Consider the following 25,418-nt stretch of genomic DNA (forward strand, 5'->3'; position numbering starts at 1 on the left):
AGCTGCCCAGAGGTGGGAAGCAGGAGGGTCACATGCCTGCTTGAGGGGGCCTGGCTGATCCACCCGGGGGCCAATCTGGAGTCTCTTCTCCCCACCTCCACTGCTGTGAGGCAGCCAAGACAAGCGCATGCAGCCTGTGTGCTGCGAAGTACAGAGCGGCCTGGAAGAGCTGGAAAGCCGCCGGTTTCTGCTGCTGCGTCTGGCTGCCATAGCCCCCAAGCCCCACCCCGAGGGAGCCCCACGTGAGCAGGCAGCAAGGTTTTAACAAGGGATTCCCCCGTCCCCAAACACTCACACGTGCCCCCATGTGTTAATGGCCATCACCCACAACGCAAGTGGAGATGAGGGCCCCCATCTCAACGCTGCCTGGGGCCTGCGTGTCCACCTCGCCCAGCGCTATGGGACGGCTCTAGCCAGTCGCCACCATGCAAACCATGAGCCCCTTGCAGCGCTGCTGGCATGGTACCTCTAGTCCGGTAGGAGAGCACGGCCACGGTGAGGTGCACCTCGTCCGGGGACATGTCGGGGGAGGAGCTGATGGAGTAATAGCGAGGCTGCAGCACGGGCAGCTGGGTGAGCAGCAGGGTGGAGGGCATCTGCACGGACGGGAACTCCTCCAGCACCTCCACCACGGTGGGGTTCTTGGACCATTTCCACTCCTCGTATTCCTGCAAGCCCTGAAGCGCGGGAGGGAAAGAACGGGTGAGCGCCGGTTCTAAGCCAGACACACTGCACCACGCGGGCCCCACGGCAGGGTGGAGCCGACGAAAGAGAGCTCTGGCTGGGGATGCCAGGACGGGTGGCTGCGACTGCCTCTCACAGGGCTCCAGGACACCCAGGGCTCTAGCCCTGATTGCCACCCATCCTAGGGTCTGCTCCTCAGGGCTCAAACGTTCCTGATGGAACCTTCAGTGGATTCCGAGCTTCTCCCATTATAAGTCGCACGTGCTGCACAATCACAAGGGATCCCAGGCTGAGAGACTCTCCTACACAGACACAGCAGTAGTGGTGCCAGACACCCATGCTGATTTCAGAGGAAGGAGGGTCTAGAGATCAGGACAGGGAGTCAGGAGCTGTACGCTCAATCCCCAGCTCCACCACAGACTCCCTGTGTGATCTTGGGCACGTCACTTAATTTGAGAGCCCTCCTCCATAAGACAAGGAGCTGCGAGGTTAAATTCACTGAGCATAAAACACGCTGAGGGGGCTACATCAGTGCAAAGACGTTGACCCATTAAACTGTCTCAGTAGCCCTGGGTAAGGAGCCAGTGCGGGGGGAACCACATTGGTCAGGGTGAAAGAATGTATCTTGGGGACATGTAATTTCCACAGGTTGCATTTCGGTATGAACCGCTCCAGGATCTGAGAAGGCAAGTCACTGACAGCAGTTTACATAGACAAGCTGCTTTCTTCATCCTGATTCATCCTAAGACATTCAGGAGGCAGATAGAGAGGTGGAGTGTTCACCGAGAGGGAGCGGTTTCTCTCTCTTTCTCTCTTTTATGGGGAGGGAGCTCTCTCTGGTTACCACTGTCTAAGGTTAAGCAGAAGCATGGGGCAAGTAAACCTCCTACATTAGGAAGAGGCTGCCAACCAGACCTATGGATTTACCTTGCTAAGGATCTGCAGACGTTTCTTCTCCTTGTCACTGGTGGCCAGTAAGGCAAATTGCTGCAGCAGCAGCGGGGTGGGAGGCGTGGTGATGTCCAGGTAGCACTTAAATGCCTGGAAGATGGTGCAGGGTGGGATGCGGTTCTCATCCGTCCAGTTACTGATGACACCTGACGGGAGAGAAGCCAGTACAATGCTGTGATCAGCTGAGCCTGCCAGCCCACCCTGGGCAAGCCAATGAAGGCTCAGACTCCAGTGGGAGACAATGAATGAGGAAGGGCTAGAAAGAAGAGTCTGGCGTGATCTCCTGGAGCTCGCTATGACCTCACCTTGTACAATTGGCCACACTAACGATACAAGACTGGGAGAACCAGATGCTGTATCACTTTGGGGAGAGAGCACTGGCCATCCGCTTAGCGCAGAGCAATGGAGCATTAGGCCCATAGAATGTCCAGTATGGAAGAGCCCGGCCAATCAACACCCTTCAACTCTACTTTCCATGGACCAGTTGTTCAGGTCTTGCATCCTGAAGAGGTTTCAGCTGGCCAGAGGGAACAGAAAACCCTCCCCTACAGCCCTGCTCTTCCATGACATGGCTGCTCTAAGCATCCCACAGCCCCAGAGCGCATTTCAGCTGTGGATCTGGGCACCCTCTCTCATGACGGGGAAGCTAAAACCAGCTACAGTCCTTATGGGAATGCACCAGGGAATGTGGTCCAACCCCCCACCCCCACCCCGCTAGGATCCACATGGCACCCAGAGACTCTGCAAGGGCAGGGGGGAAATGGGGTCCAGCCAGCCCCAATCAGGGTGTCTGCTGGCCCTGGTTACCTAAAGCTGTGCTCCTCTCCTCCAAGAGCTCCACCTTCACCAGCTGGTTGGCTGGGGGTGCATCCTCAAGTCTTTCCATCAGGGCGCTGACCAAGTCCTCGTGGTTGCCTGGAAACACTCCCAGGTGGTCTCCAGGCTGGTAGCGCAGCTCCTGCTGCCCGTTGGTGTGAAGTCGCAGGAAAATCGTTGACCGACTGCGGGGGGGAAGAGGGGCGTGAAAAACCAAACAAACCCAGCACTGTGACGAGCCCTCTGGACAGCTGTAAGCCCGGAGCTAACGGGGCCCAGCTCTGGGAGCTGTTTCGTTAGGTGTGATTTTCTAAGGAGCAGGAAGGAGGGCACAGGAGCAGCCCAGAGGCTGCCCAGATGATCGTATGTTTGAACTAACAAAAAGGAAACAAGAACGGGAGCTTAGGAAAGAATCTGCCCTCTGTTCAGACTAGCCACCCGCCCCACTCTCCTGTGGTGGCGTTCTCCGCTCCTAGCCATTCTTCTGCACCCAGCTTGGAAAGCTGAACCCACTGGCCCAACATTGTCCTTTGTGGAACTTCCACGTCACCTGGCATGCCACGAATGCAGCACCCTGGGTGCAGGGCACTGCCCCTTTCTCGGCACGAGCATGGTTGGTGTCAGCAGGAACGTCTCAAGGAAACCGGTCAGCCCCCGACCGGCTGCAGCGCTAGCAGCAGGAGCCCATGTACTGGTTTGGTGTGTCACGTCAAAAGTGGGGGCCACAGGTGTCCATGAGGAGAAACTCCACTGAAGTGCCTGGGGCCCTACCGTTGTAAAGCACGTGGAAGTGAGGCCAGGTCTCCACTACACCCTGACTTCGGTGGGGGTGTGGTGCACAGGCAGTTGTACCGAACTAACCGCCGGTGTGGACCCCGCTAAGTCGACGGCTTCTCCCACCCACATAGCAAAGGTGAAGCATGTTCAGGTGCATTACTGCTGGGGATACTTTGGGGTGGTCTGCACAGACAGGAGCATGCCCGAGATCTCCATAGAGGATTCACTGCATTAGATGCTAGGGAACATTCTCCACCAAGCTAGAAGGAAGGTTTGTAACGCAGGGCACACTTTAGGCCTGGCCTGGTTGATGGATAGCGGAGATGCTTGGAATTAAGAAGTTGGAGAGTGCGGGGGATGTGGATCACGTGTATGCACAAGGGCAGACTGCGTGTGTGCATGGCTGTCAATCCTACCTGGATTTTGGGCTCTGCAGATTCTGGCGTGTGAGAAGCCGGGCGGCATAGACTCGCTTTTTGTGAATGCTGTACAGACCTGCGGATGAGAAGATTCAATCAGATGAAAGCGGCAGAGACTGGCGAGGGCAGGCTGCCTGCATCCCCGCCCCCGGGGGCTGGCTGGGCACCACCACATTCAGCATTTCAGAACCTGGTCTGGCAAGCATCAGCTGAGTGATTCCAGGGCTGCCCTGGCTTGGGCCCTCCTGCTCCACCCCACGGGAGACCCACAGTGAGTGCCTTTGCTGGTAAGCCTCAGGGAGCTTTCGGGGCCATGTGAAAGGAGCACATGATTGCAGCAGCTCCCTGCTCTCAGCAGGTGGGTAACCAGGGGGATGGAGAAACAACCACCCCGCCAGCCCCAGGCACATACACACACTCTTCATTCCTCTCACCACCCAGACCATCTGGTTGGCAAGTGGGCGTCTGAATTCAGGAGGAGCTGAGGCAGCGCTCCGTATACCAGCTGCAGGAGCCACGCTATCGTGCTGTGTTTTAGTGGGTTGGCCCCATCCTGGATGGGAGAGTTTTAAACAGGTGGCTTAGAGCACTGCGGGATTTCCACTTCTTCCACTTGCTCTCAGCAGTGACTGCGTCTGCTCTGCGAGAGGAGGCAGCAGGCGGCAGTCCGGATTCAGCGCCGCCCTAGCATACCACTGCCCTGGCACAGGCCCGCTGCCAGCTCGAGAGGCTGGCAGCTGCCTGTCGCCAGCCCCTTCCTCCAGCCGAGCGTGGGCTTCCGACCCTGACTGCAGCTGGAGCGGGTGGTGAAGAGGGAAAACCAGACAGAACTTCAATGGAATTCTCCTCCCAGGCCACAATGCGCCATTCGGGGGGACAGGAGGGGCTTGAAGTTGAATGAGGGGGTGGGGACAAGGGGGAGTTTTCTATCCAGCGATAGGGTTGGACGTCGGGTGAAGGATATGGGAAGAAAAGAGAGCGGGAGAAAGGAACCGGAAGGAGGGAGGTGACAGAGCAGGAGGGAGAGAATGGAGGGAGCATGGGAAGAGCAGAGGCAGGACACATCTGAGAGACGGTGAGATATGGAGAAGAGAGAGTCAAATACCCAGAGAGAGGCATGAGAGGGTCTCAGCAGAGCTCTGTCCAGGGCGACCTGCACCCTTCCCCCAGGCAAGCCCACCACTGGCCCCGAGGATTGTCATCTGCCCCGGCGTCTGCCCCTTGCTCAAAGCCCCCCGGTGACCAAGTGGCCGTACCTTGGGTGAGCTCGGGGGCCTCAGCCACATAGGTCAGGCGGAACTTGCTCCTCTTCCAGCTCCGGTCGTTGCTGATGAGGGAGTTGTTGGCCTTCTCAATGTTCACGTCATCTCCCACACAGAACACATCGCACGCTGCCTGCAGCGCACACCAGGCTGTCAGGGGACCCCCCAGCTCAGCCAGGCCTTCAGCCCAGCCTGGCTCCTAGGAGGTGCCCCCGTCTGCTCTCAGCCAACACCCCTCCCGCCCACATGCTTATGGAAGGGAGAGCGGGATGGCACTGACTAGGGTGAAGCACAATGCACGGAGGCTGGGCAAGCATGGGCACATGTTCTGCATGGGCACATCTGTTAGTGTCAGTGTCACCACCCCACCCCGCCACTCACACGCACAGGGGAATATTCCCTAGAACTCGCCCTCCTCTGTTGCACATGGGCTTAAACCAGAAGCCCGGTTCCGATCGCCCCAGAGTTTGGGGTGTTTGGAATCTGAAATGGCCCCTTCTTTTTATAATGGGCCAGACCAGAGCCTTGGTTCCCACCACCTCCAGAGTTTGAAGGTCTCCAGATTCCACACCCAGGTTCTTTCACCAGCTTTTGTGATTTGACCACGAGTCTCATGGTGTCTGAGGTTTCTCTTTAATGCCCCAGCTCCTGGAGTCAGGTTATTATAAGAGACGATCAACTTTTCTTAAAAATAAAAGGAGTAAAAGTCTAGTCCTCATGGGGTGGAGGAAAGCTTAAAGCCATGACCACTAATGGCTCAAGAAGCAGAAGGCTGGTAAATGGAACTCAGCGCTGACTATTGTTAACTTGGTCTCCAATTTGTTTTTACCTGACATGATTTTTGAACATGTGGGGCTGGCAATACTGGATTCACATCCCCATTTGGCCAAGGGCTCCCCTCCTTATACATTGGCTGAACCAAAACCCGGGGTCCAAACACCCAGCATACTGGGCAGCTCACGATCCAGACCCAAAGCTAGAGCCCACCTCCCAGAATGCACTTAGATACCTCCTCCAAACCCTCAAAGACAACCCAGCCCGGCGAGAAGGCTCTGCATTATCCTCAGCTCTGCTCTAGGTCTCTAGTGGAGCTCCTAACTGCCCCCTGTGCCACCTGAACCAGCTTGGTCCCCACGCCCTGTCCAGGCCCCCGAGGGCTGCAGTGCACGGGCAGGAGGCCTGAGGAGCCCGGTCTCTGAATCTTTGCTTCGCTGCAGGACCCTCACAAGAGCAGGGGTGGCTAAAGATGTGAACTCCAAACGGCTTGCATTGTGCCAGGGTGCTGGGGACCCCGGGGGCGAGCTCAGGCCCAACTAACTGAAAACAGATTTGACCAATGGCAGCCTCCCAGGCTCTTTCCCCCACCCCCCGCTCCCCTTCCCAAAGACCAAGGAAGCAGACTACCTTGAAGACCTTTTTGGCCCATGTCCTGAAAGACTCTTCCTGGCCACAGAGCTCATCCCCCTCCCCCATGCGGAGGATGCGCTCCCCTCCCAGCTCCTCCAGCAGGGTGTCGACGGCACGGGCAAAGGCGCAGAAGTGGGGGTAGGCACGCGATCCTAGGCCGAACACCGAGAACCTGCAAGCAGACCGGAAAGCTGCAGCTACCCGAGGGCGACAGCAGAGACAAGAGGCAGAGCGGGCAGCGTCTCCCTGCAGAGGCAGGGCTCGCACCCACACGGCATTGCCCAGCCTGGGGGCCCAGCAGCGCCAGCAGAAAAAGAGAGGCACGGAAACTCCTCTGCAGCCCTCAGGGCCCCCCAAAACCAGGGCGTCAGGCCTCAGCCTTCCCCTGTCTGCAACCAAGGGAGGAAACCTTACAGAGGCAACCATGCCTCACCAGTTCTGGGAGGAAACAGCCACGGGGGCATCAACCACCACAGGCATTGCCACCCCATGCCAGGGCAGCAGGGACACGGCTGGCTTTGCCTGGCAGGGACTGGTGGGGTCTGGCTAGCAAAGTGCCAGGCAGGAGAGGCCGGAGCCAGGGCTGACGCCCCATGGGAAGTAGATGAGCCAAGCACAGAGAGTCGCAGCTTGTTAATCTGGCGGGTCTGGGGTGATGCCTTGTGACTAGAGACCCAGGAGGTCAGGGTGCACTGACCAAGTCAGTCAGGAGAAGGGGGTGAATATAACAGAGACATCGAGCCAGGCTAGCTCAGGGAGCTGGGGTTATTTACCCGTTGCACAGCTGCTTCGAGGAGATCTTTGCTCCAGGGAGCTGTGGCTCTGACAGACCGGGTGCCAGCTCTGGCCCAGGTCCCCGTGCCTCCACTGAACCCGGACAAACACAGAGCTGGAGCCGGCCTGGCAGGTGTCAGAATGTGTTTAGGCCTTATGGATTGTGTGTGAGCTGCTGCCTGCATTAATCTCACTTGTAACAGCTGTAGCCCTTGTTCTAAGGTAATACTTGAGCGTTCTGCGTGGTGAGCCTCTGCAAATCCCCAGACAGGAGACAGCCGTGAACTAGGGTGAAGTGCCGATCTCCAGCAGAAGGTGTGACGGCCTGGCCAGCAAGACAGGCCCATCAACGCCAGACTACTGCGGAACACTCAAGGGGATGAAAGACTCTGCTGATTGTTCTCCTCCCCTGTTTTATGAAGAGGAGTCATGACAGTGAATTCCTCCCATCAGCTGGGTTTGCAGCTCAAAGCGCAAGGGGGAAAGGAAATAAAAAGCCCCAACAAGGAGGAACTGTCTCTTTATGCTGCTTGGGCTCTGGGGGGCAAGGATTACGAGGCGTAACTAAAAGATCCCCAGTGCTTAATTTGGGTCAGCCCTAGAGGACATATAGAGCTTGCTTCTTATAGAAGCTTCTATTACTTTTTGAAAGTTAAGCTTGTAACTCATTTGTCTGTGTGTGTGTGTTTACCTGCTTTAACCTGTGCATAACTCTCTTGTTTCCTTTTCCTATATAATAAATCTTCAGATCGTTTATTATAGGGTTGGCTTCATGCGTTGTCTTTGGTGTGAGATCTAAGGTGCAATTGACCTGGGGTAAGTGACTGGTCCTTTGGGACTGGGCGTAACCTGAATAGCGCTGCGATGGCTGGTGAAAGAGCCTATCTATCACAGAGGCAGGCTTAGCTGGGTGGCAAGACCGAGGATTCGGAGTAGCCAAGGGAACGACCTGGGACTCCATGGCTAGGCTGTTCTAGTGCTTGAGGAGTTCACACTTGATGGATGGTTGGTTGGTGAAATCCAAGTACAGAACTCACACCCAGTTTGGGGCTTGGGCCCTGGTTCTCAGACTGCCCAGAGGTTTGTGCTCACCGCTTCTGAGGTACTGCAGGACCGCTTGGCAGATATCATGGGGTTGCTGGCCTCTGTAATGGGCCCCCGGTCCAGGCTACCCCAACCAGCTAATTTAAGGGGAAGGAACCCATCTAGGTAGTTAACTGAACAACGAGCACCTGAGCCAGATAAAAGCCATCCGGGCTCAATTCCAAGGAGGGGCGCCCAGAGCGAGGAGCTCCCAGAGCCCACAGCTCTGAAGAGGAGGACGGCAGCCTCAGTGGCTCTGCGACCCCTGAGCCCAAGGGAGAGTCTTTATTTCAAGTTTATTTGGGGATTTAATAAAGCAGAATCCAGCAGGGGAACTGCATGTTACACCCTTCTGGACTCTCTGGAATTCTTAAGGGGCCCCGAGAGAAGGGAAACTAAGGCAGGGAGTGCCTCCAGGGCCACATTAGGCCAAAAGAGAGCGCTACAGGGCAGGCATGCCCTAAAACATGGGTACTGGGTCCTTTGCAGCAGCTGCACTCTCCCGTCTCTCTCCTTGCCTGCTGGAGACAGGCTGAGCCCTCAAGAAGCTAGCAGCTCCCTCCCTCTCCATCCTGCTCACCTGACGTTAGCCAGAGGCCCTGTGCTCTCAAAGTTGTCCCTGGCTTCGGGCCCGTCACTTGAAGACTTCCGTGCGTCCAAGTATGAGGAGACGCTGTTAAAACGGACCTTATAGCTCCTGCAAACAGCAACGACAACAAGCATTACGGCAACCGCGGCATCTCTACACCTACTATTGGGCCACCATGCCAGCGGTAGGATGGGCAGGCGAGTGCTGGGTACTGGGGCGCAGCTTGGACAGCTCTCACCAGTCAGGGCCGGAGTTCAGGGCTCTGCTGTTTGCCTGCCCCAGGGGAGGCTGTTAGTGATGCCAACAGCGGAGCAGGGAGCTGCCCTCCCTTCCCTGCAGTGGGTGCAATCCACCCTCAGTGTACGTTACATGCCTCCCGATGCACAGAGGAAGTGAGTCTGTGACAAGCCCCAGCTGGCCAGCCTGGCTCAAGCTGCAGAGACTCACACACTCTGGAGGTCCCCAGTTCACGGCATCTGCTGCGGTGGGGGAAGCAGAAACATTGACCTTAGCGCATAAACAAGTGCTCTTTACCTCCTGATCTGAAGGTCACTGTCCCTGGGTTCTGGTGGCTTCCCCCAAAGGGACAGTGGTCAAGCTGGGAGTGTCCTGTACTGAAAAACTCCAGCCACTCTTACAGGAGAGGTCCATGCTAACAGCAAGAGTGTCCCCAGAGCTCACTGTGGGACATGGAGGACTGAGACGGTCTGTCAGATAGCCAGGCTCTAGGACGTTCAGGCCCTTAAAGATAGTAGCCAACAGCTCAAATTGTTCTTGGCCGTGACTGCAGCAGCCAGTGCCGAGCTCAGACGCTTGAGTTATATGTTGCTGCCCACCTCACAGCTCAACTACAACCTCCTGCCAGGACACCCCGTAATATGGTGTATCGCAAGCGTCCGGCGTGGAGGCGACACACACGAACAACACAGCGGAATCCTTTTCACGGAGACACCTCTGGGGGTGGCCTATTGTCCTGGTTCATCAGCTGTCCCGTTTAGGGGAAGAGGCCACTAAAAACCATAATGGGTTTTCAAATTGCAAGCCCTGTAGGGATCTGTCACATGACATGTCCGCATAGCAGGTAGGCTACTTTGGGGCTGCAACACCACCACAATCAGTGTGCAAATAACTAACATTACTGCTCTGCACAAGCATGTTATCCGCTGCACTTGACCACCATTTCTTAACTTCTGAAGGAGAAGACCAGAGCCAAGACTTTCCTACCTCTTTAACATCTGATTAAAACACACTTACCACTGGCCAGATACTAATTCTGTCCTGACTAAGCAGCAGATGCTACCATTCACTATCCTCATTACGTTAATTCAAGAGATTCATAGGGAGTGGATGTCTCAATTAAGTGGAATATGCTGTACGTCACCCCTGAAATAATAACCACCACCAATAAATGTTTAACACTTTGCCATTCTGCAGCAACCTGGATCTCAAAGCTCTTTACAAATGTTTAACTAACTCTGGCAGATGTCAAGTGACTTGCCCAAGTCTCATCTTGCTTCAGTAGCAGAGCCAGTAACAGATGCCAGAAAACTGACTCCCAGTCCTCTGCTCTAACCCCAAACCATACTTCCTTCAAGGAAGGACACAACCTTAGCTTGACCACAGCACTCGTGCGCCTTAGAGGTGTTTTTGCACAACACGGCAATAAACTGAGGCCAGGCCCCTTTAACATCCCCAGGCCTTTCAGCCCACCTAAAGCGATTTTATGGGGAGTTTTTCTATATTCGGGGTCTCCCTTGAAGCCCCAGCATCTGGATCTGTGTGAGAATCTCAGCATTTTAAAGAAAGTTACTAGCCCTTGTAGTTGCAGAGAAGAGCTGAAAAGGTGATCCTTCAAGGCTTAAAGGCAAATAAAAAGAACACATTTACCATTTTTAAATAATCTCAATGTTTAGGGTTGGCAGTACAAAGATACAGAGCTGCCTGGAAGAAGAGAAAGCTGTGAAACATTGCCACCTAGTGGTAATCTGATTTAACTACTCCTGTATGTTCAAAGCATAGCCACACATCTTGATTATCACTACAAAAGGTTTTTTTTCTCTCTTGCCGGTAATAGCTCACCTTACCTGATCACTCTCATTACAGTGTGTATGGTAACACCCATTGTTGCATGTTCTCTGTGTATATAAAATCATCCTACTGTATTTTCCACTGCATGCATCCGATGAAGTGGGCTGTAGCCCACGAAAGCTGATGCTCAAATAAATTTGTTAGTCTCTAAGGTGCCACAAGTCCTCCTGTTCTTTTTGCGGATACAGACTAACACGGCTGCTACTCTGGAAGCTACACATTTGTGGTTCCTGGACCACCGGTAGTTCATGGGGCACTTGCTGTTGGCCCACAGACACTTGGCTGGTTGCAGGGTGCTGGCTCCTCTTTGTTTGCAGCAGCTAGTTTGCATTAAAAGAAGCTAAAATACATGCCATAGTTTCTTGTCCTTTTCCATGTAAGCCATTGCTGGGGCTGCCTCAGGGATGATAGCCCATTATCGATAGCAGGGGAGAGGGCCGAGAGACAGCGAATGGGAGGGGAGAGAGCCAGGAGACTCTGTGAAGATGCGGTCTATGCTATGAAAAGCAGTCCATGCAAAGGCCAGCAGTGAGCCCAGTTTGGGCTCCATTTCTGTGTTAGTGGTGTTTATCTGTATGGCATGGTCGCAGGGTGAGCTGGCCCTTTAAAAGGTTAGCCCACCTTCCCTGGCAAAGAGAATGAGAGTGCAGGGGTCACGTGTGACTAAGAACCAGGCCTGCTGTGAGATATAAGGGTGGCAGGTGACTAATCAGGAGAAAGACTCCAAGGACAGCAGACCTGGGAGATCAAGCAGGAAGAGGCCCCGTGCAGGGACGACAGGGCAGTTTGGGTTATTGCTTGGAGTCCTATGGCTGGGGACCTGTAATAGAGGGTTGGCATGGGTGCCCCCCAAGCTGCCAACCTGCAAGTGGCTGCAGCCATCAGCAGTTAACAAGGGGAGGAAGGGACTGGTAGGAGCCCAAGAGGGCTGGAGCTGAGCCCAGTAAAGGGCTAAAGACTTGTGAAAAGGACAGAGGGGCCTTAGAGGTCCGGCTTTGCCTCAGCAAGAGAGAACTCTGGCTAAGCCCGAGGACTGAGTGACCTCAGGGCTGCAGTGCATTGAAGACTCCTGCATAAGAGCACAGCAGCAGCCTATGAGGCTGAGGATGACTGCACTGAGGGAGGAAACTGAGGCAGCAGACAGGCCTGATGCCAGACCAGGTAACTCCCTGCTACAGCTGCTGTTAAAGAAAGACACAACTGCCAAATCTGAATCCACATTCTGAACCCCTGGAGAAGCTGGATTCTGGGTTTGCCTCGGGCCCATCTTGAGTTCACAGTCTCTGCGTTCAATCTTGCGGCAACAGGAGTCTGCCTTGTGTCCTCACTGCCACAGGATCTGAGCACCTCACGGTTCTCAAAGTCTCTCTCCGCTTCACGGAGGCGGAGAGCCGGTACGGCTACAACGCAGAAAAACCTCACAGCAGCGAGTCTCAGAGCCCGGCTCAGCCCACTTGGGTTGTGGGGCTCAAACTAGTGGTGCAGATGTTGGGGCTCTGCATGGAGCCTGGCTCTGGGACCCTTCCGCCTCCCTGGGTTTCAGAGCCCAGGCTCCATGCAGAGCCAAACATCTACACTGCTATTTTGGGCCCTGCTGCGTGAGCCCAACTCAACTGACGTAGGCTCTGAGACTTGCTGCCGTGTCCTGTTCTGTTTGCCATGGAGACGTACCCTAAGTGACTTGCTCAAGGCCACATGGGATGTCTGTGGCAGAGCAAGGGATTGAATATGTGTCTTTTGAGCCCCAGGCCAGCACCCTCCCCAGTGGACCATCCTTCCTCTTTCTCCAGTGCGCTTCTCCCAACAAGTGCTCTCCTGCCCAGGCCAGAGCCGTACGATTCTGCAGGGGTGACCGGCTTTGCCCCCATGGCAAACTAACCGAAAGGAATGGTATCCGTCAAGGAGAGTGTAACACCCCTCTCCCAGCCCCATCTCTTACCAAGCCAGGAACTTCTGCTGGGCTAGACCCAGTGTCTTGTTGGAGGGAGGAAAGGGGATGACATGCAAGGGGATTTCATGCCAGGGAAGGTATATAGACTCATTGCCGTAGAGCCAGGCCTGCACTGCAATCCTCCAAACTCTGGAATTCTGGATCAGCTTTACATACAAGCAACTGTCCGGAGTCCTGTTCTTCTGGGAGGGCCACCAGGCAGCTCTTGACCTGGTTCTCCCCCTCATCTAGCAAAGCACAGGGTATACCAGGCCCAGTTCCACACCCCCTCAGAAGGCTGCATTCTTCTCCCTCAGCAGAGCCCACCTGACCTGGTCTCTTGCTTGGGTCCCTACAGACCCAGAAGCCAGTTTTGGATGGCAGTGGAGTGGAGTGAAATTGCCAAGGTTTGTTTCACCTGTGACCTCAGCCTGGTCCAGAGGGGAAAGGCCAGTGCTAGGACCGGCTGCCTGAGTACACACGAGTCCCTCCCCAGGCCATAAACGTGCAACCTCTGTTGGGGTAGAGGCCAGCTAACCCAAGGGATGGATGTGGTGCCTGGTTCCCCAGGGACGGGCCAGCTTTGCTGTGGTGGGAGTGAGGCAGGGCTCTTGTCTGAGTCTCTTACTTCCTCTCTTCCAGGTGAGAGTTGGGATTCCTCATTTCCATCATCGCGCAGCCGAATTTCTAGAGAGAGAGAGAGAAACACAGCAGGGCCGTCACTTCCACAGACTGTCATACAGGACACCCAAATGTAAGTGTGGGTCCGGGTGGCTGCACCATCCTGCTTTAGAGGCCCCCACCTGCTTTCACCAGTGGGACCCAGCCGTGGGGCATCTGCCCCGTGCACTGGGACTGAACTCATCTATTGCTCTGTAAGCCCACTGGGGCCAGGACCAGAGCCTTGAGGGTTCATACAGCACCAAGCACATCCGCAGGTTAATAATAATTTGCCCTTGTATGGTGCGGTACATCAAAGGGTCTCTAAGCATTGAGGGCCTGATCCAACCCACTGAATCTGACTTTGATGGACTCTAGGGCCTGATCCAACCCCTTTCACTGACTTTGATGGGATCTAGAGCAGGCTTTTAATTAATTAAACCTCACAGCCCCCCTGGGGGCAAGACAGATGTTCTCCCATTCTACAGATGGGAAAACTAAGGCAAACTTTAGGTCTCACAGCAAGTGGGGGGCAGGTTTGGGACAGAACCCAGGTCCCGTGATGCCCAGCTATGTACTTTGACCACTGCACTATGATTCCCACTCTCCACAATGAATGGGCCTACAGGTGGGTGCCACTCCCCCTGGCCCACCATTACTGCCATGTGCGGTACTGGGATAGTTCTTAAGTCTTTCCTACCTCCCCATTCTCTGGTGGGTCTCCGTTGCCAAAGGTGCTTGTGACCACCAGGACGAGGGTTTCGTGTTCCAGGTGGACTATGTCGTACTCATCCATGGACATCACCTGAGACAGACAGAGATGCTGGTAGTAGCCCCTTGCACAGGGAGACTCACTGCCATTCAGCTGTCTGGGCTTTACAGCTAGGGGCCAAAGCCTCTGTGCAGTTCTACCATTGGCCCGAGGATCTGGCAGAGAACTTGGCACTGAGATCCCATCTATAAGGCTAAGGGAGGAGGCCCAGAGACTTAAGGGAGAGACAAATTCTGCTCTCCTTGGGGACTTCCATGGGGCTAAATGAGTAACAGAGGGCAAAACTGGGCCCACAAGCCTCTCCAAACGTGTTCAAATTGAAGGCAGCTTCTTTGGCATCCAGGCCTCGGTCCCTTAACCAGTCCCAGGGCCCAGTCCTGCAAGGTGCTGTGGGTCTGCAATTCCTAGGAAAGTCCCTGGGAGTCAAGGGAGCCCAGCAACTCGTTGCATTGGGCCTGGTGTACGTAAGCCACATAGTCCCGTGCACTGTTCTCCATGGGCAGAGAGCTGGTAACGCTACCTTGGCATCGAAAGCGTGCTTGAAGATTTCACATAAGGTTTTTGCATAGACCTGGGACTTCCCCGTTTCCGTGGCATAGAGGATGGTCGCTTTGACCCTCTTGGCCATTGCCTGCCCCATCAGCTTGGCAGAGAACTTCACGGCTCTGGGAAGCAAGTAGAAGCCTTGATAAGATACTTGGACATGAGAAGCCCAGTATGCAATTCCCCCCCATCTCCCTCTGTCTCTCTCTCTCTCCTGGATTTCAAGCATGGCTGTGTGATCACGGGGGAGTTATTAGTTCACAACGTGGGGTGAGAGTTCTAGAGTCTGGGGAAAAGTAAGAGGAATGGTTTTAAACAGCCACTGCGCCCCACTCAGCCACGATTTACAGCCATGCGAGGCGGCTGGAGACCCCTGCCTGGGTGGAGAGCACTGTTCCCTCTAAGCTGTGCGCGTGTGCAAACGCATAGATCCTAAACCCCGCGCACACGGCGAAACACTGCATGCACAAAAATTTGCACAGAAGCACAACAATTTGCACAGAAGAAATTTTTTGCGCACACGGCCTGTCAAAAATTAGAGGGAACATTGGTGGAGAGGCAGCCTTCGACGCTCTGCCCAGCTATAAGTAACTGCACAGGGCTCAAGGCAGTGGGAACCAGTCCCCTGCTGCCTATGGAAACACACCAGTGTGCTGCTGGCTCTAAGGGAAGCCTGCCAGCTTGCGCTCTCATGTTGTCAGATCTCAGACCTCCAGAAAATGTTTTGTATCTTGCACTCGTGCACGCCCAGACAGTATCTGGGAAGTGGCTTGTTTCTTTGTTTCCGAGAACAGGAAAGTCAACAAGGCTTTTGAGTTTGTTAGAATAAGAAAAAACACACACTTCCTTCCCGGTGCACAGGGCCCAGGACTTACATCTGGCCTGGGCTGCTCTGGGAATAGTGTGGATTATTAACTAAACTGAACCTGCACCTCTCCCCAATCAGCCAGGGTGTCTGTTCACTTAAAACCCTGCATTTTGATCACCGTCATGTCCCAGTGGACATGTCCCAGGGATCCGGGGGGAGGGGAAATTGGGGATTGGTCCTGCTTTGAGCAGGGGGTTGGAGTAGATGACCTCCTGAGGTCCCTTCCAACCCTGATCTTCCATGAGTCTATGCAGTGGTGCAAGTAGCAGGAGGGGCTGGGCATCTGGGAGTACCATCCGGTCTGAGACAGCACGCACGTATTTGGGGTGACTCGTCCCGCTTGCTACTCTCCATTCTTAGCATGCTAGCTTGATCAACGCTAGCACGTGTGTATCTTCCCGACCTTCCAGCTCCCATATAGACACACCCAGCATGACACTGCACCTACCACATCAGTGGCCATCACCACTCTGTCCACACTAGTGCTTCTGCCCCTGCCAGTGCTGGTAGCAACCGTGGAAAATATGGGGCAAAAAAAGTGTAGCAGAGACAGATTTCTTATTGCACTGTAAGGCCATGAATACAACGCTGTCCACGCTTGTTTGTTATGGCAGAGTTACTCATAAGAGCTGGGTTGCAGGGACTGGAGTTCTGCTTTCAAAAATATTCAACATTTTCTCTTTTTTCTAAAGTCACACCAAGTTTGTAAACGGATCCATCAAAATGGCAGGCTAGAGCCGGGGCCCCGATCCAGCCAGTGTCTCTTGCAGCACACCAGGCAGAATCAGCCACGGCATCTCGGTACGGAGACGCCACGGAAATCGTGGCAGCTTGATTTAGTTTGTTGACATTTGAGAGGTGGGTTGAAAAAGTCACGGTTGCCCAAATTGGAACACAACGTAAAGTCTGATAAGTGTCAGCCCTGCTCCAGCAGCCTGGTGAGATTCTAGTGCCCTCATCAGAACAGACGTGCATTGATGGGGAGCCAGCTGCAGCTACATTGGATGCTTCAGGGAGAGACCCGTCAATGAGAATTGATTAGGGAAGCCCAGCCCTTCCCCTCCTCCCCCCTCCTCCCCCACCGACGTGGTTACAGGTGAAGGGTGTCCACTATCAAAATCTGCCCTGGTTTCAGACAGAGAGGAGATTTTTTGGAATGTGGTAAAGGAAAAGCCTGAACTGGATTTCTTTGCCCCCCCACAATATAGTCTCAAGGTACTCGCCTCTGGGCGGTTCCTATCCTGCTTTCAGTCTGATTCATTCTGGTTGTTACCTGCTGCTACAACATGGCTCCTGAGTTCACCCTTCCATGTCAATTGCACCCACTCATTTCAGATGCCACTGGCCTCCCCCCGGCCCTGGCACTGATCAGATCTTAGCAAAAGTACAGATGGGTCTAGGAGGAAGCTGAGAGATGAACTGTCTGGCTCCTTTTCAACCAGTTCTGGACAGCATCTAAATCATCTTGTAATGAAACCCCACCTGGTCAGGAATGTTTTGCTCGCTCAACCGTTCCCATCTTGTGCGCGGGAGCAGGCAAAAAGCAGATTAGCTCAGAGCCAGGCGGAATTAATGGTAAATTGACAAAAAAAATTGAAACCACCTACACACCAAGAACAATGGAGGGGATATTATTTAAAAATCCTACCTGCCAAGTTCACATTTTATAAAGCTGTTTATCAATTACGTACTCACACACAGAGCAGCTATAATTAACAGCCATTGTGTCCTCTTCTAACTTAATAGCTCACTTAATCTTTTCGAACCCTCTACCTCCCCCAGACTCCCGCTGAAACCCATGTGCCAGGCACTGGCCCCAAGAATGTATTCATGGTGCGGTGGCTTCATGGACGCAACCATGGAAACTAACTTAATGGAAGGGCTGGGGGACATCGGATGAGAATAGAATCACAACAACAGGGGCACCGGCTTAGCAGTGTCTAGATGATTGTGTAGCATCATTGACCATGGCCAGGTTGCCTGTGACATAATGCGCATGTTACTGGCTAATAATAATATCACCTAGCTCCTATACAGTGCTTTTCCATCAGTAGATCTCAAAGCACTTCACAAAGGAGGTCAGTATTCTCCTCATTTTATAGATGGGGAAACCGAGGCACAGAGGCATGCCGTGGCTTGCCCAAGGTGACCCAGCAGGCCAGGAGTAGATCCAGAAATACAATACAAGTCTCCTGAGTCCTAATCCACTGCTTTCTCCACTAGGCCACTCTGCCTCCCCTCTTGGGACATCTCCCCCAACCCAACCCCCATGGTGGGGAGGCTTCCAGACCAGGAATAAAATACCAAGATTGTCCAAAGTTGCTCAGCTCAGTTGGGCAGATCCCTGCTCAGCATTCCGGGGTATCCAGCTCTAGGGGGCTTGTTCTGCCCATGGAAGGGATGGGGACTAGCTGTGAAATATGGACCCAAGTTTCGATTCCAAAATGTCAAGGGCTGTCCAGAGCCAGGATCCTAGTTTGAGCCCATCTCTTATGTCCATATGTATAAAGGCTCTGCATGCCATTCTCCTTTCACACTGACAAAGGGTTCGGCCCCCACGAACTGCAGGGGAGTGATTGGCTGAAGCATCCCAAATAGCAAAGAAAAGGATTCTGTGGGCACGAGTTTCCTCTCACTTATACCAGCGCTAACTGGGAGTATCAGCAACAGAGTTACATCATTGTCATAGGGGGAGAAGAAAGGAGAATCAGGCCTTATAACCCCAGAGAGAGGAAGGAAGAGGAGCCATTTGAAGTCTCTCTCCAAGTGCTGGAACAACTAGAGACACATTGCTGGAGAATGAACTGATTTGTGGGAAGAGACCCGATGAGGATTTTTAGCTATTTTATACCTTCACCCTCCCATTTACTGCTCCCGTGGCAGACCCCAATTGCTGCCCACCTCTCCAGGCACCTCTCTCCTGGGCCACACAAGATGACATTGCAAAAGGAGAGGCCTTCAAAAGACAATGGGGGAATCCTGGTGGGCGAGGAGCTGCCCACGCAGCAGTAATTCAAGTAGCACACGGCAACCCCACCTCACAGAATCTGAACAGTAAATGATCTGTGTGCCGCATCTCAGTGCTCTGGCTCCTGGTGTGTGGGGATAGCTACTCCCGGGCACTTACTTGGCCAGCTTTTTAAAACCGATGGCTCTCTTTTTGGTAGGCGTCCCATTGACCCCTTTCCAGATGTGTGTGTTCCAAGGGTCAGGCTAGGAGGAAAAAGAGGGTCATCAGCTGAGGGACAGAGCTGTGTTATTCAACAAGTGCCAGGTCTGTGGGGCCCGGCAATGGAATTGCATTCGCTTGTAAAGACTGCTTGTTTAGAGACATTCACAACACCCGATTGCTAGGGACCAGCTGGCCTCAGACCCTCTTCATCGGTCTTTATTTTGGGGGCTGGTCTGTAGCCCCATCCTACCCTCCACAACCCAGCTATTTAAGCTTGGAGATGACCCTCTCTAGAGATGCCCATGTCTTTGAGGTATGGCTGGATGCCCCAGGGTTTCAACATGCTGTCGCAAGGCAGCGAGGGTGTTGCTGGCTTGTAACAACATGGTGGAGGACCAGGCCCTTTGTGCCTCCTGGAAATGAGGCTGTCCCAGGGAGTGTTGTCAGCAGGGAGATGCAGGAATGCACCCCTCCACTTTTCCAAAGGGCCTCAATAAGGGGTGGAGGCTAGGTAAAAGGATCAATGGCTGCGCAGTTCCTGTGGACCGAGTGCCATTTCCACAATCAAGGCAGGGAATGCTCTGGGCTCATGGGAGATGGAGAATACAGATGAACAAATGGCTCCCTTTTCTGGTGATTCCTTATGGGATCGAGACTAATGGCCACACTGAACGAAAGCCACAGGTGCACAGACATTCGGTGAACGAAGGTACATCTGCTCAGGGTCCCTTGTCCCATTCTTTGAAGGGCTCAGTGCTCTGTTGCTAACATTGTGGCCTAGTGCTTATGCTCTGCACACCCAGGCGGGAGACCAGAGTCAGATTTTCCATCCCCAAGCTGGCAGAAGCAGCTTGCTCGTTTGCTAGATGGCGGCGGAAGGGAAGGGGTGACTGGCAGGGACCGACAGCAGCCCCCCGCGGCTGACTGAGGAGCAGGGCCGATGAGCTCCAGAAGGTGCTCTGCTGGGATGAAGGGCTCAAGATGGGACCGTGATGATTCTCCGGGCTCTGGCAGAGATGCAAAGAGCCACCATCCCTGGGGGAAGGCAACTTGTGCAGGGGGGGCTGCACACCTGACTCTGATTATACCTTGATGCCTTGTAACAATCAGGCTTGTTAACAAGCACCACCGCCTTGCAGAGGAACAACTGTTGGAATGCAGAGCCAGTCCACAGCTGGGGTGGAGAACGTAGACCCTGCTGCCCCTGCCTATCATGGCACCCTTGTGTGCGAGGGGCAGGGTGTGCGGCACCGGCAGAAGCCCGGCTATGGATAGTACCTGGTACTCGAAGGAGGGCGTAAGCCGATAGTTGAGCATTTCCTGATGGAAGACCGGGGTGATGCTGCTGGACATTGGTGGGACGATCCACACCCAGTCAGCCGGGCACCCCCCACGGCAGCGATACTCATTCTCCATGTGCTTGATGAAGGACTCTGTGGCTGAGTGATGGTCCACAATGGTCACCTTGTCGCTCTGTTGGAGGGAGGAGAGAGCCAGTAGTAACTGCAGGCTAATGCTCCTTGGGCAGTGAGGACAGGAGTCGGGAGGCAGCATGAGGACCCTGGGCTGGGAGCCGAGTCTGCCGTGAGGGCTAAAAAGGAGCATCCCCACCAAGAACTGCAGGGGACATTAGGACAACAATCGGCTTCTGTCTAGGAGAAGTCAAAGGCTGAAAGCTCAGTTCCTCCTTCCAATGGAAGATGTCCAGCAGTGGCAATGGGGCGTGAGGAACCAACTGGAAGGGCCCATTGGCGGGGTCTGATTGAGGAGACAGCCTTCACAGTGGAACAGTTGATTATGCTGAGCTGGTTGACAGGTAGGAGGGACCCTGAATCTCCTAAGCTCTGCTGTGGGCTGGTCAAAGGTCATTGTTACCCTTGGAGTCCAGCTCTGGGACCAGCCACTGTTCCCTTCCTCTAGGACTGTTCTCCCAGCTCACTCGTATAAAACTCCCAGGAAAACAGCTGCTGGAAGATGCAGCTGGCTAAGAGAGATATTACCCGTGTGTATCCCCTGCCCTCCCAGAGCAGACACACTAAGGTGGAGAGATATTCTCCTTGTTCGCCTGGTGCCAAGCAGTATTCTGCCCCAATCACTAGTTTTGGCTTGGATGAGACAAAATCTCAAATCCCTTTAAATCAAAATGTGGATACCCAGGGCCAGATCCTTGACCCTTTTTGTGCCACTCATGCCACGTAAAGGAGCTGGAAATTCCCCCAGGGAAAAGCTTGCACAGGGCTGATGCAGACAGCCCTACACCACCCGTCGGTGCCGGGCCCAGTGGCCGGAGCGTGCTAAATTCCATTGGGGGCAACCCCGGCACCTGGAACAACCCCGAATTAGGGAGGGCCCAAAGGTGGCATAGCCCCTCCTGAGCAGCACTGCCCAGACTTTAGTCACCCTCACCTCCGTGTCAGGACAGTGCCGCATGAAAGCACGTTAAACCACTAGTTGCTGAGGCCCTGGGGCAGATCTCTCTATGGCCCCTTCCCACGCCAGTTCCTGACGGGGCCAGTCTCATCCCCAACCCCAAAGCCTTGGGGATGCCTGTGCTGAAGCTCCAGCAGCAGCAAGTCCTGCCCCTCGAGTACCTGGAAGCTGTACAGAACAGCGATGTTAATCTCCACCAGCGCCTGGTCTTTCCACAGTGACGAGGTTTTCCTCATGTCCAGGTTCATCTTTTTGGCTACTTCCTGCAAAGACGTGCAGTAATCGGTGAGCGTGGGCTCAGTCCTGGCCGCAAGGCAAGGTCTGAAAAGGTCTCTGCCCTAGGGAGCGAGCTAAGGGAAGGCAAGGCCCCATCTCCGCATCTGATGGAGAACTTCCATGACTGGAGGCAAGGCTGCTGGGTATGAATCAGGGCAAAGGACCTGCTTGTCTCACAGAACCTCATCCTGCTGGCCCGGTTCCCTCCTGAACAGTCAGGGCTTGGCTGTGCCCAGCCTCGCACAGGGGCTCTGGGCAATCGCAGCGGGGAGGGCAGGTGTGATGCTGGCAGGCCAGGTGCCAGCTCATGCCCAGGTCCCCAGGCCTCACTGGAATACTGACAAATACAGAGCTGGAGCCTGGCTGGTTCGCCTGGGGGGTAGGGTTGTTAAACCGGGCGTTAGTTCTAACCCTGTGCCGAGTGTTTCGACGTTACGGAACGCGTGTGAGTCGCTGCCTGCACGAATCTCACGTGTAACAGCTGTAGCCCCTGGTATAAGGCAACAGCTGAGCCTTTTGTACTGCAAGCGTTTGTGGCTGTTACCACTGCCAGACAGGAGAGAGACATTAACGCGTGTAAAATGCTGATCTCTAACAGAAGACGATACGTCCTGCCCCACAAGCAAGGTCCATCGACCCCAGATGAACTACCGTGGAACACTGAAGTGGACAAAAGGCTTCGCTGGTTGCTCTTACTCCACCATGAAGAGGAGTGATGCCAGTGAATTCCTTCCATCAGCTGAGTTTGCTGCTCAATGAGCAAAGGGGGAAAGGAAAAAAGGCCCTAACAAGAAGGGACTGTCTCTTTATGCTGCTGGGACTCTGAGGGGCAAGGATAACGAAGCATAACTGAAAGATCCCCAGTGCTTAGCCCGGGCTATAGAAGTCACAGCCAATTTGGGGTTTGTGCCCTGCTTCCCCATGCCCTGAGCCACTGAAGGCCATCTTGACAGCAGGCACGGCTCCACCATGGGGCAGGGCACCTGAAAGAGGATGGGGAGAGGAGTGAGCCGGGTGTGGCACCCCCAGGTCTCCAAGGGAAGCTGCAGAGCTGGCTGGGTGTGGGGGGAGGAGCATCAGAGTTCCCCCCGGGGACTCCTCAGCATGGGGTGGGGAAGCCCCAATCTGGGTGTGTTTAGTACCAACGTTTCTTCCACTTTCCCCACCCCAAGTAACATACCAGGGACTTGCTGGGCTCAGGGCTCCCCGGGGCACATTGCCCTGATGTGGCAGCATGGCTGGAATTCACCTTTATCTTCAGAGCTTATTTAAGGCAGCCCTTCAGTTTCCTTTACTGTCCCCCACAAAGCAGGGACGCACCCAGCGTGGCTCTGCTCCCAGTAGCTCTGTACACCCCAAAGCCCCCCCGCCAGCCCCACAGCTGCCCCAAGGCAAGGCAGGCAATAGCCGAGGGCAGGGTTACCTCCAGCATGTTGTAGCGAGAGTTATCACAGTAATCGCGGACTCCGATCTCAGTGCCCATGTACCAGCCGCTGAAGGGGCAGGCAGTAAACTCCAGGCCTCCGATCTCTAGCAGCATGTTGGACACCGCCGGCAAACCATACCACTTCAGCCCCAGGTCCTTAAACCAGGCAAACCTGCCGAGCACACAGTGGGGTCAGCCGGATTGCTGGATCCTCACGGGGAGGGGAACAAAGGGGGCATTTACCCCTAACAGTCATTCCACAGAAGCCTGAAGGCAGCTTTGTCTTATTACAACAAGTCAGTTCTCAGCAACCATCAGAACCTTCCTGGGAACGAGCACAGCAGGGGAGTTGTGGGGCGGGGCGGGGAGAACAGGCGAATGGCAGGAGGCTCAGGGCAGAGGGACAGGAGAAACTGAAGTGATGCGAGAGCAGCCCTGCCATCCATCCATGAGAAAGGGACCAGGGTCACTGGTTTTCAAGCCCGTGTCAGTTTTTCCATACCGAGGGGAAGGAAGCTCTAAGGGTTGCACCAACTGGCAGAAATGGGCACAACTCCATGCTGGTGGGACTCTAGGTCTGAATGTGCCCCCCATCCCATTTAGCCCCCCGGGCAAGGCCACAGGAAAGGCCGTGCCGTACACTGTGAGAAGGCGTAGGTGGTTCCAGCAGAGCAGAATTCTGCAGAACCTCCCCCACAGCGGCACCCAGACGTGCTCTAGCTTACTTGGGATGCCTGATGAGTACTTCCAGCACCAGCTCCGGGGGGATCTCAAAGAGCTCGGGATCATTGCCGTTGGCCTGGAGGAGGAGCGGCAGGACATCAAATCGCCCCTTGGGAGCCTTCCACCCTTGCTGGATGCAGATCTGCAGCCAAACAGAGTTCACGTTAATATTCTCACCAAGCTGGCTGCCCAGCACTCTCTCAGGCACTGTGGGCCGGATGTGGGGGTTGCAAAGCGGTAGGCTGTTAAGTACAACAGTAGTCTCTTGTACTTTTTTGTTTTAATAAGGGATGTCTCCACTGAGTCTGAGCCACGTGTGAGCTAATAGGAGAGTGTTCTGCAGTCAAGAGGTAGGTGATAAGCACATTCTCATTATGGTGCACAGAGACTGACTATGGGAAGAAATCCCCGGCCACTTAGGACTTCACACTTGTCACTGTGTGGTGTGCCATGAGCCACCTGGGACCTGCAGGTGACAGCAAGTTTAGAACCTGGACCTCCTGCTCCAAACCACTGTCTGAGCTACAGTGGTGTTAGTCTGTAGCAGTACAGAGACTGTGAAACACAAGTGAGAAGTTCTGATTCCACCCTGCAGAGGGCAGTGGTGCGTGAACACACAAGCACAAATACAAGTTCACACGGCAATACTAAGGGTCCCTCTAGTGGTACTACAGAGCATCTCATGACCTGTCTTGGGAAAAGCAAAGCAAATCAGAGTGGGTCTCCTAGATGGACTAAAACACTGTAGTAGAATATCGCAGCTGTCCCCATCCTATCTGAGCACCCTGGGAGGTCAGCTGTGGTGCACTCCCCTGCTGGACACGGACCTGGGAAGGATGGATTTTTTTCATTTTTTTTCTTTTGCACTGCTTACCTCTGTGAGCTCCACGTTGGCTGGGTCCCCCAGAATGGTACCGTCTGGCTGCTTGTAGCCAGCATAGCGGATGAGCTGGGCATTCCAGACTCGGAAGTCGTGCTTGCCATCCGTCCTCTGGGGGAATATGGTGATAGCAGACCTGAAAGGAACGGATGGGAAGGCGCTGGCATTAGCGATGTGAAAGGCGGCAGCCGGGAGGGCATGTGCTCGTTGCAGCGATAGAGCGGGGTTGCATGGGATGATGGACAGCCCTTGCCAGCATTCCCGCTATGCTTTCTGCCACATGGTTTGTGCTTGTGAACATGCCCGAGACCAGATTAACCTCCGTACCTGCCAGGGAAAGAGAAGAGCCCGCTTTCCAACTGATTTTCCAGCTACTACCATTGTGCCTTATGGATGTGGGTGTGCCCCCTGAGATGAACAGTCCTGTCTGTAGACCAGGTACCGAGGTGTGGCAAATAGGTAGTGGGGGCAGAGGGAGAGTTCTGTTTCATTGGCAAATTCATCTCCTTTTCAGTGGTTTCCCTTCGCTCCAGTGACCTATGAGCCTATAGCTCAAACAGGCCACCAGAAAATAAGGGGGAGGAGGAGGGGGAGGTCCATCCAGCGGGTGAGGAAAGAGAGAGGAGCAGGAGACAGCAGGAGAAATACATTGTACGTTTCTCTACAGCTCAGCAACTAGAGACAGAGTGGCCCAGCAGACCTGGGTTCTGTTCCCTTCTCCACCACTGATTTACTCCATAACCTTGGGCAGAGTGAGTGAGTCTCTCTCACTGGGAAGTGGGGCTACTGATACTTCCCCTCCTTGGTAAATCACAAGCACTAAGTGTCATGATCGCCAGGATACTGATCGCTTGGACACTGCGATTCACTCTTAAACACGCGCAGGTT

At 54.4% G+C, this 25,418-nt stretch overlaps 1 protein-coding gene across 5 annotated transcripts in view; it reads right to left on the reverse strand.

Annotated features, from left to right (window-relative positions):
- The window catches only part of NOS1 (nitric oxide synthase 1), a 148,931-nt gene that overhangs the window by 15,494 nt on the left and 108,019 nt on the right, over nt 1–25,418 (reverse strand). For all 5 annotated transcript variants that reach the window (XM_073312326.2, XM_073312328.2, XM_073312325.2 and 2 more), the window contains 16 exons: nt 24,525–24,666; nt 23,653–23,792; nt 22,925–23,099; nt 21,387–21,488; nt 20,074–20,268; nt 18,751–18,836; nt 14,733–14,877; nt 14,141–14,245; nt 13,409–13,467; nt 8,754–8,870; nt 6,314–6,488; nt 4,904–5,042; nt 3,645–3,723; nt 2,443–2,636; nt 1,612–1,781; nt 467–677 (listed from right to left, as the gene is read on the reverse strand). In XM_073312326.2, the coding sequence (XP_073168427.1) occupies nt 467–677; nt 1,612–1,781; nt 2,443–2,636; nt 3,645–3,723; nt 4,904–5,042; nt 6,314–6,488; nt 8,754–8,870; nt 13,409–13,467; nt 14,141–14,245; nt 14,733–14,877; nt 18,751–18,836; nt 20,074–20,268; nt 21,387–21,488; nt 22,925–23,099; nt 23,653–23,792; nt 24,525–24,666 (2,234 nt within the window). The remainder of the gene's footprint in view (nt 1–466; nt 678–1,611; nt 1,782–2,442; nt 2,637–3,644; nt 3,724–4,903; nt 5,043–6,313; nt 6,489–8,753; nt 8,871–13,408; nt 13,468–14,140; nt 14,246–14,732; nt 14,878–18,750; nt 18,837–20,073; nt 20,269–21,386; nt 21,489–22,924; nt 23,100–23,652; nt 23,793–24,524; nt 24,667–25,418) is intronic.

The sequence above is a fragment of the Lepidochelys kempii genome, chromosome 15, assembly GCF_965140285.1.
Source record: "Lepidochelys kempii isolate rLepKem1 chromosome 15, rLepKem1.hap1, whole genome shotgun sequence".
Classification (NCBI taxonomy): Eukaryota; Metazoa; Chordata; order Testudines; family Cheloniidae; genus Lepidochelys; species Lepidochelys kempii.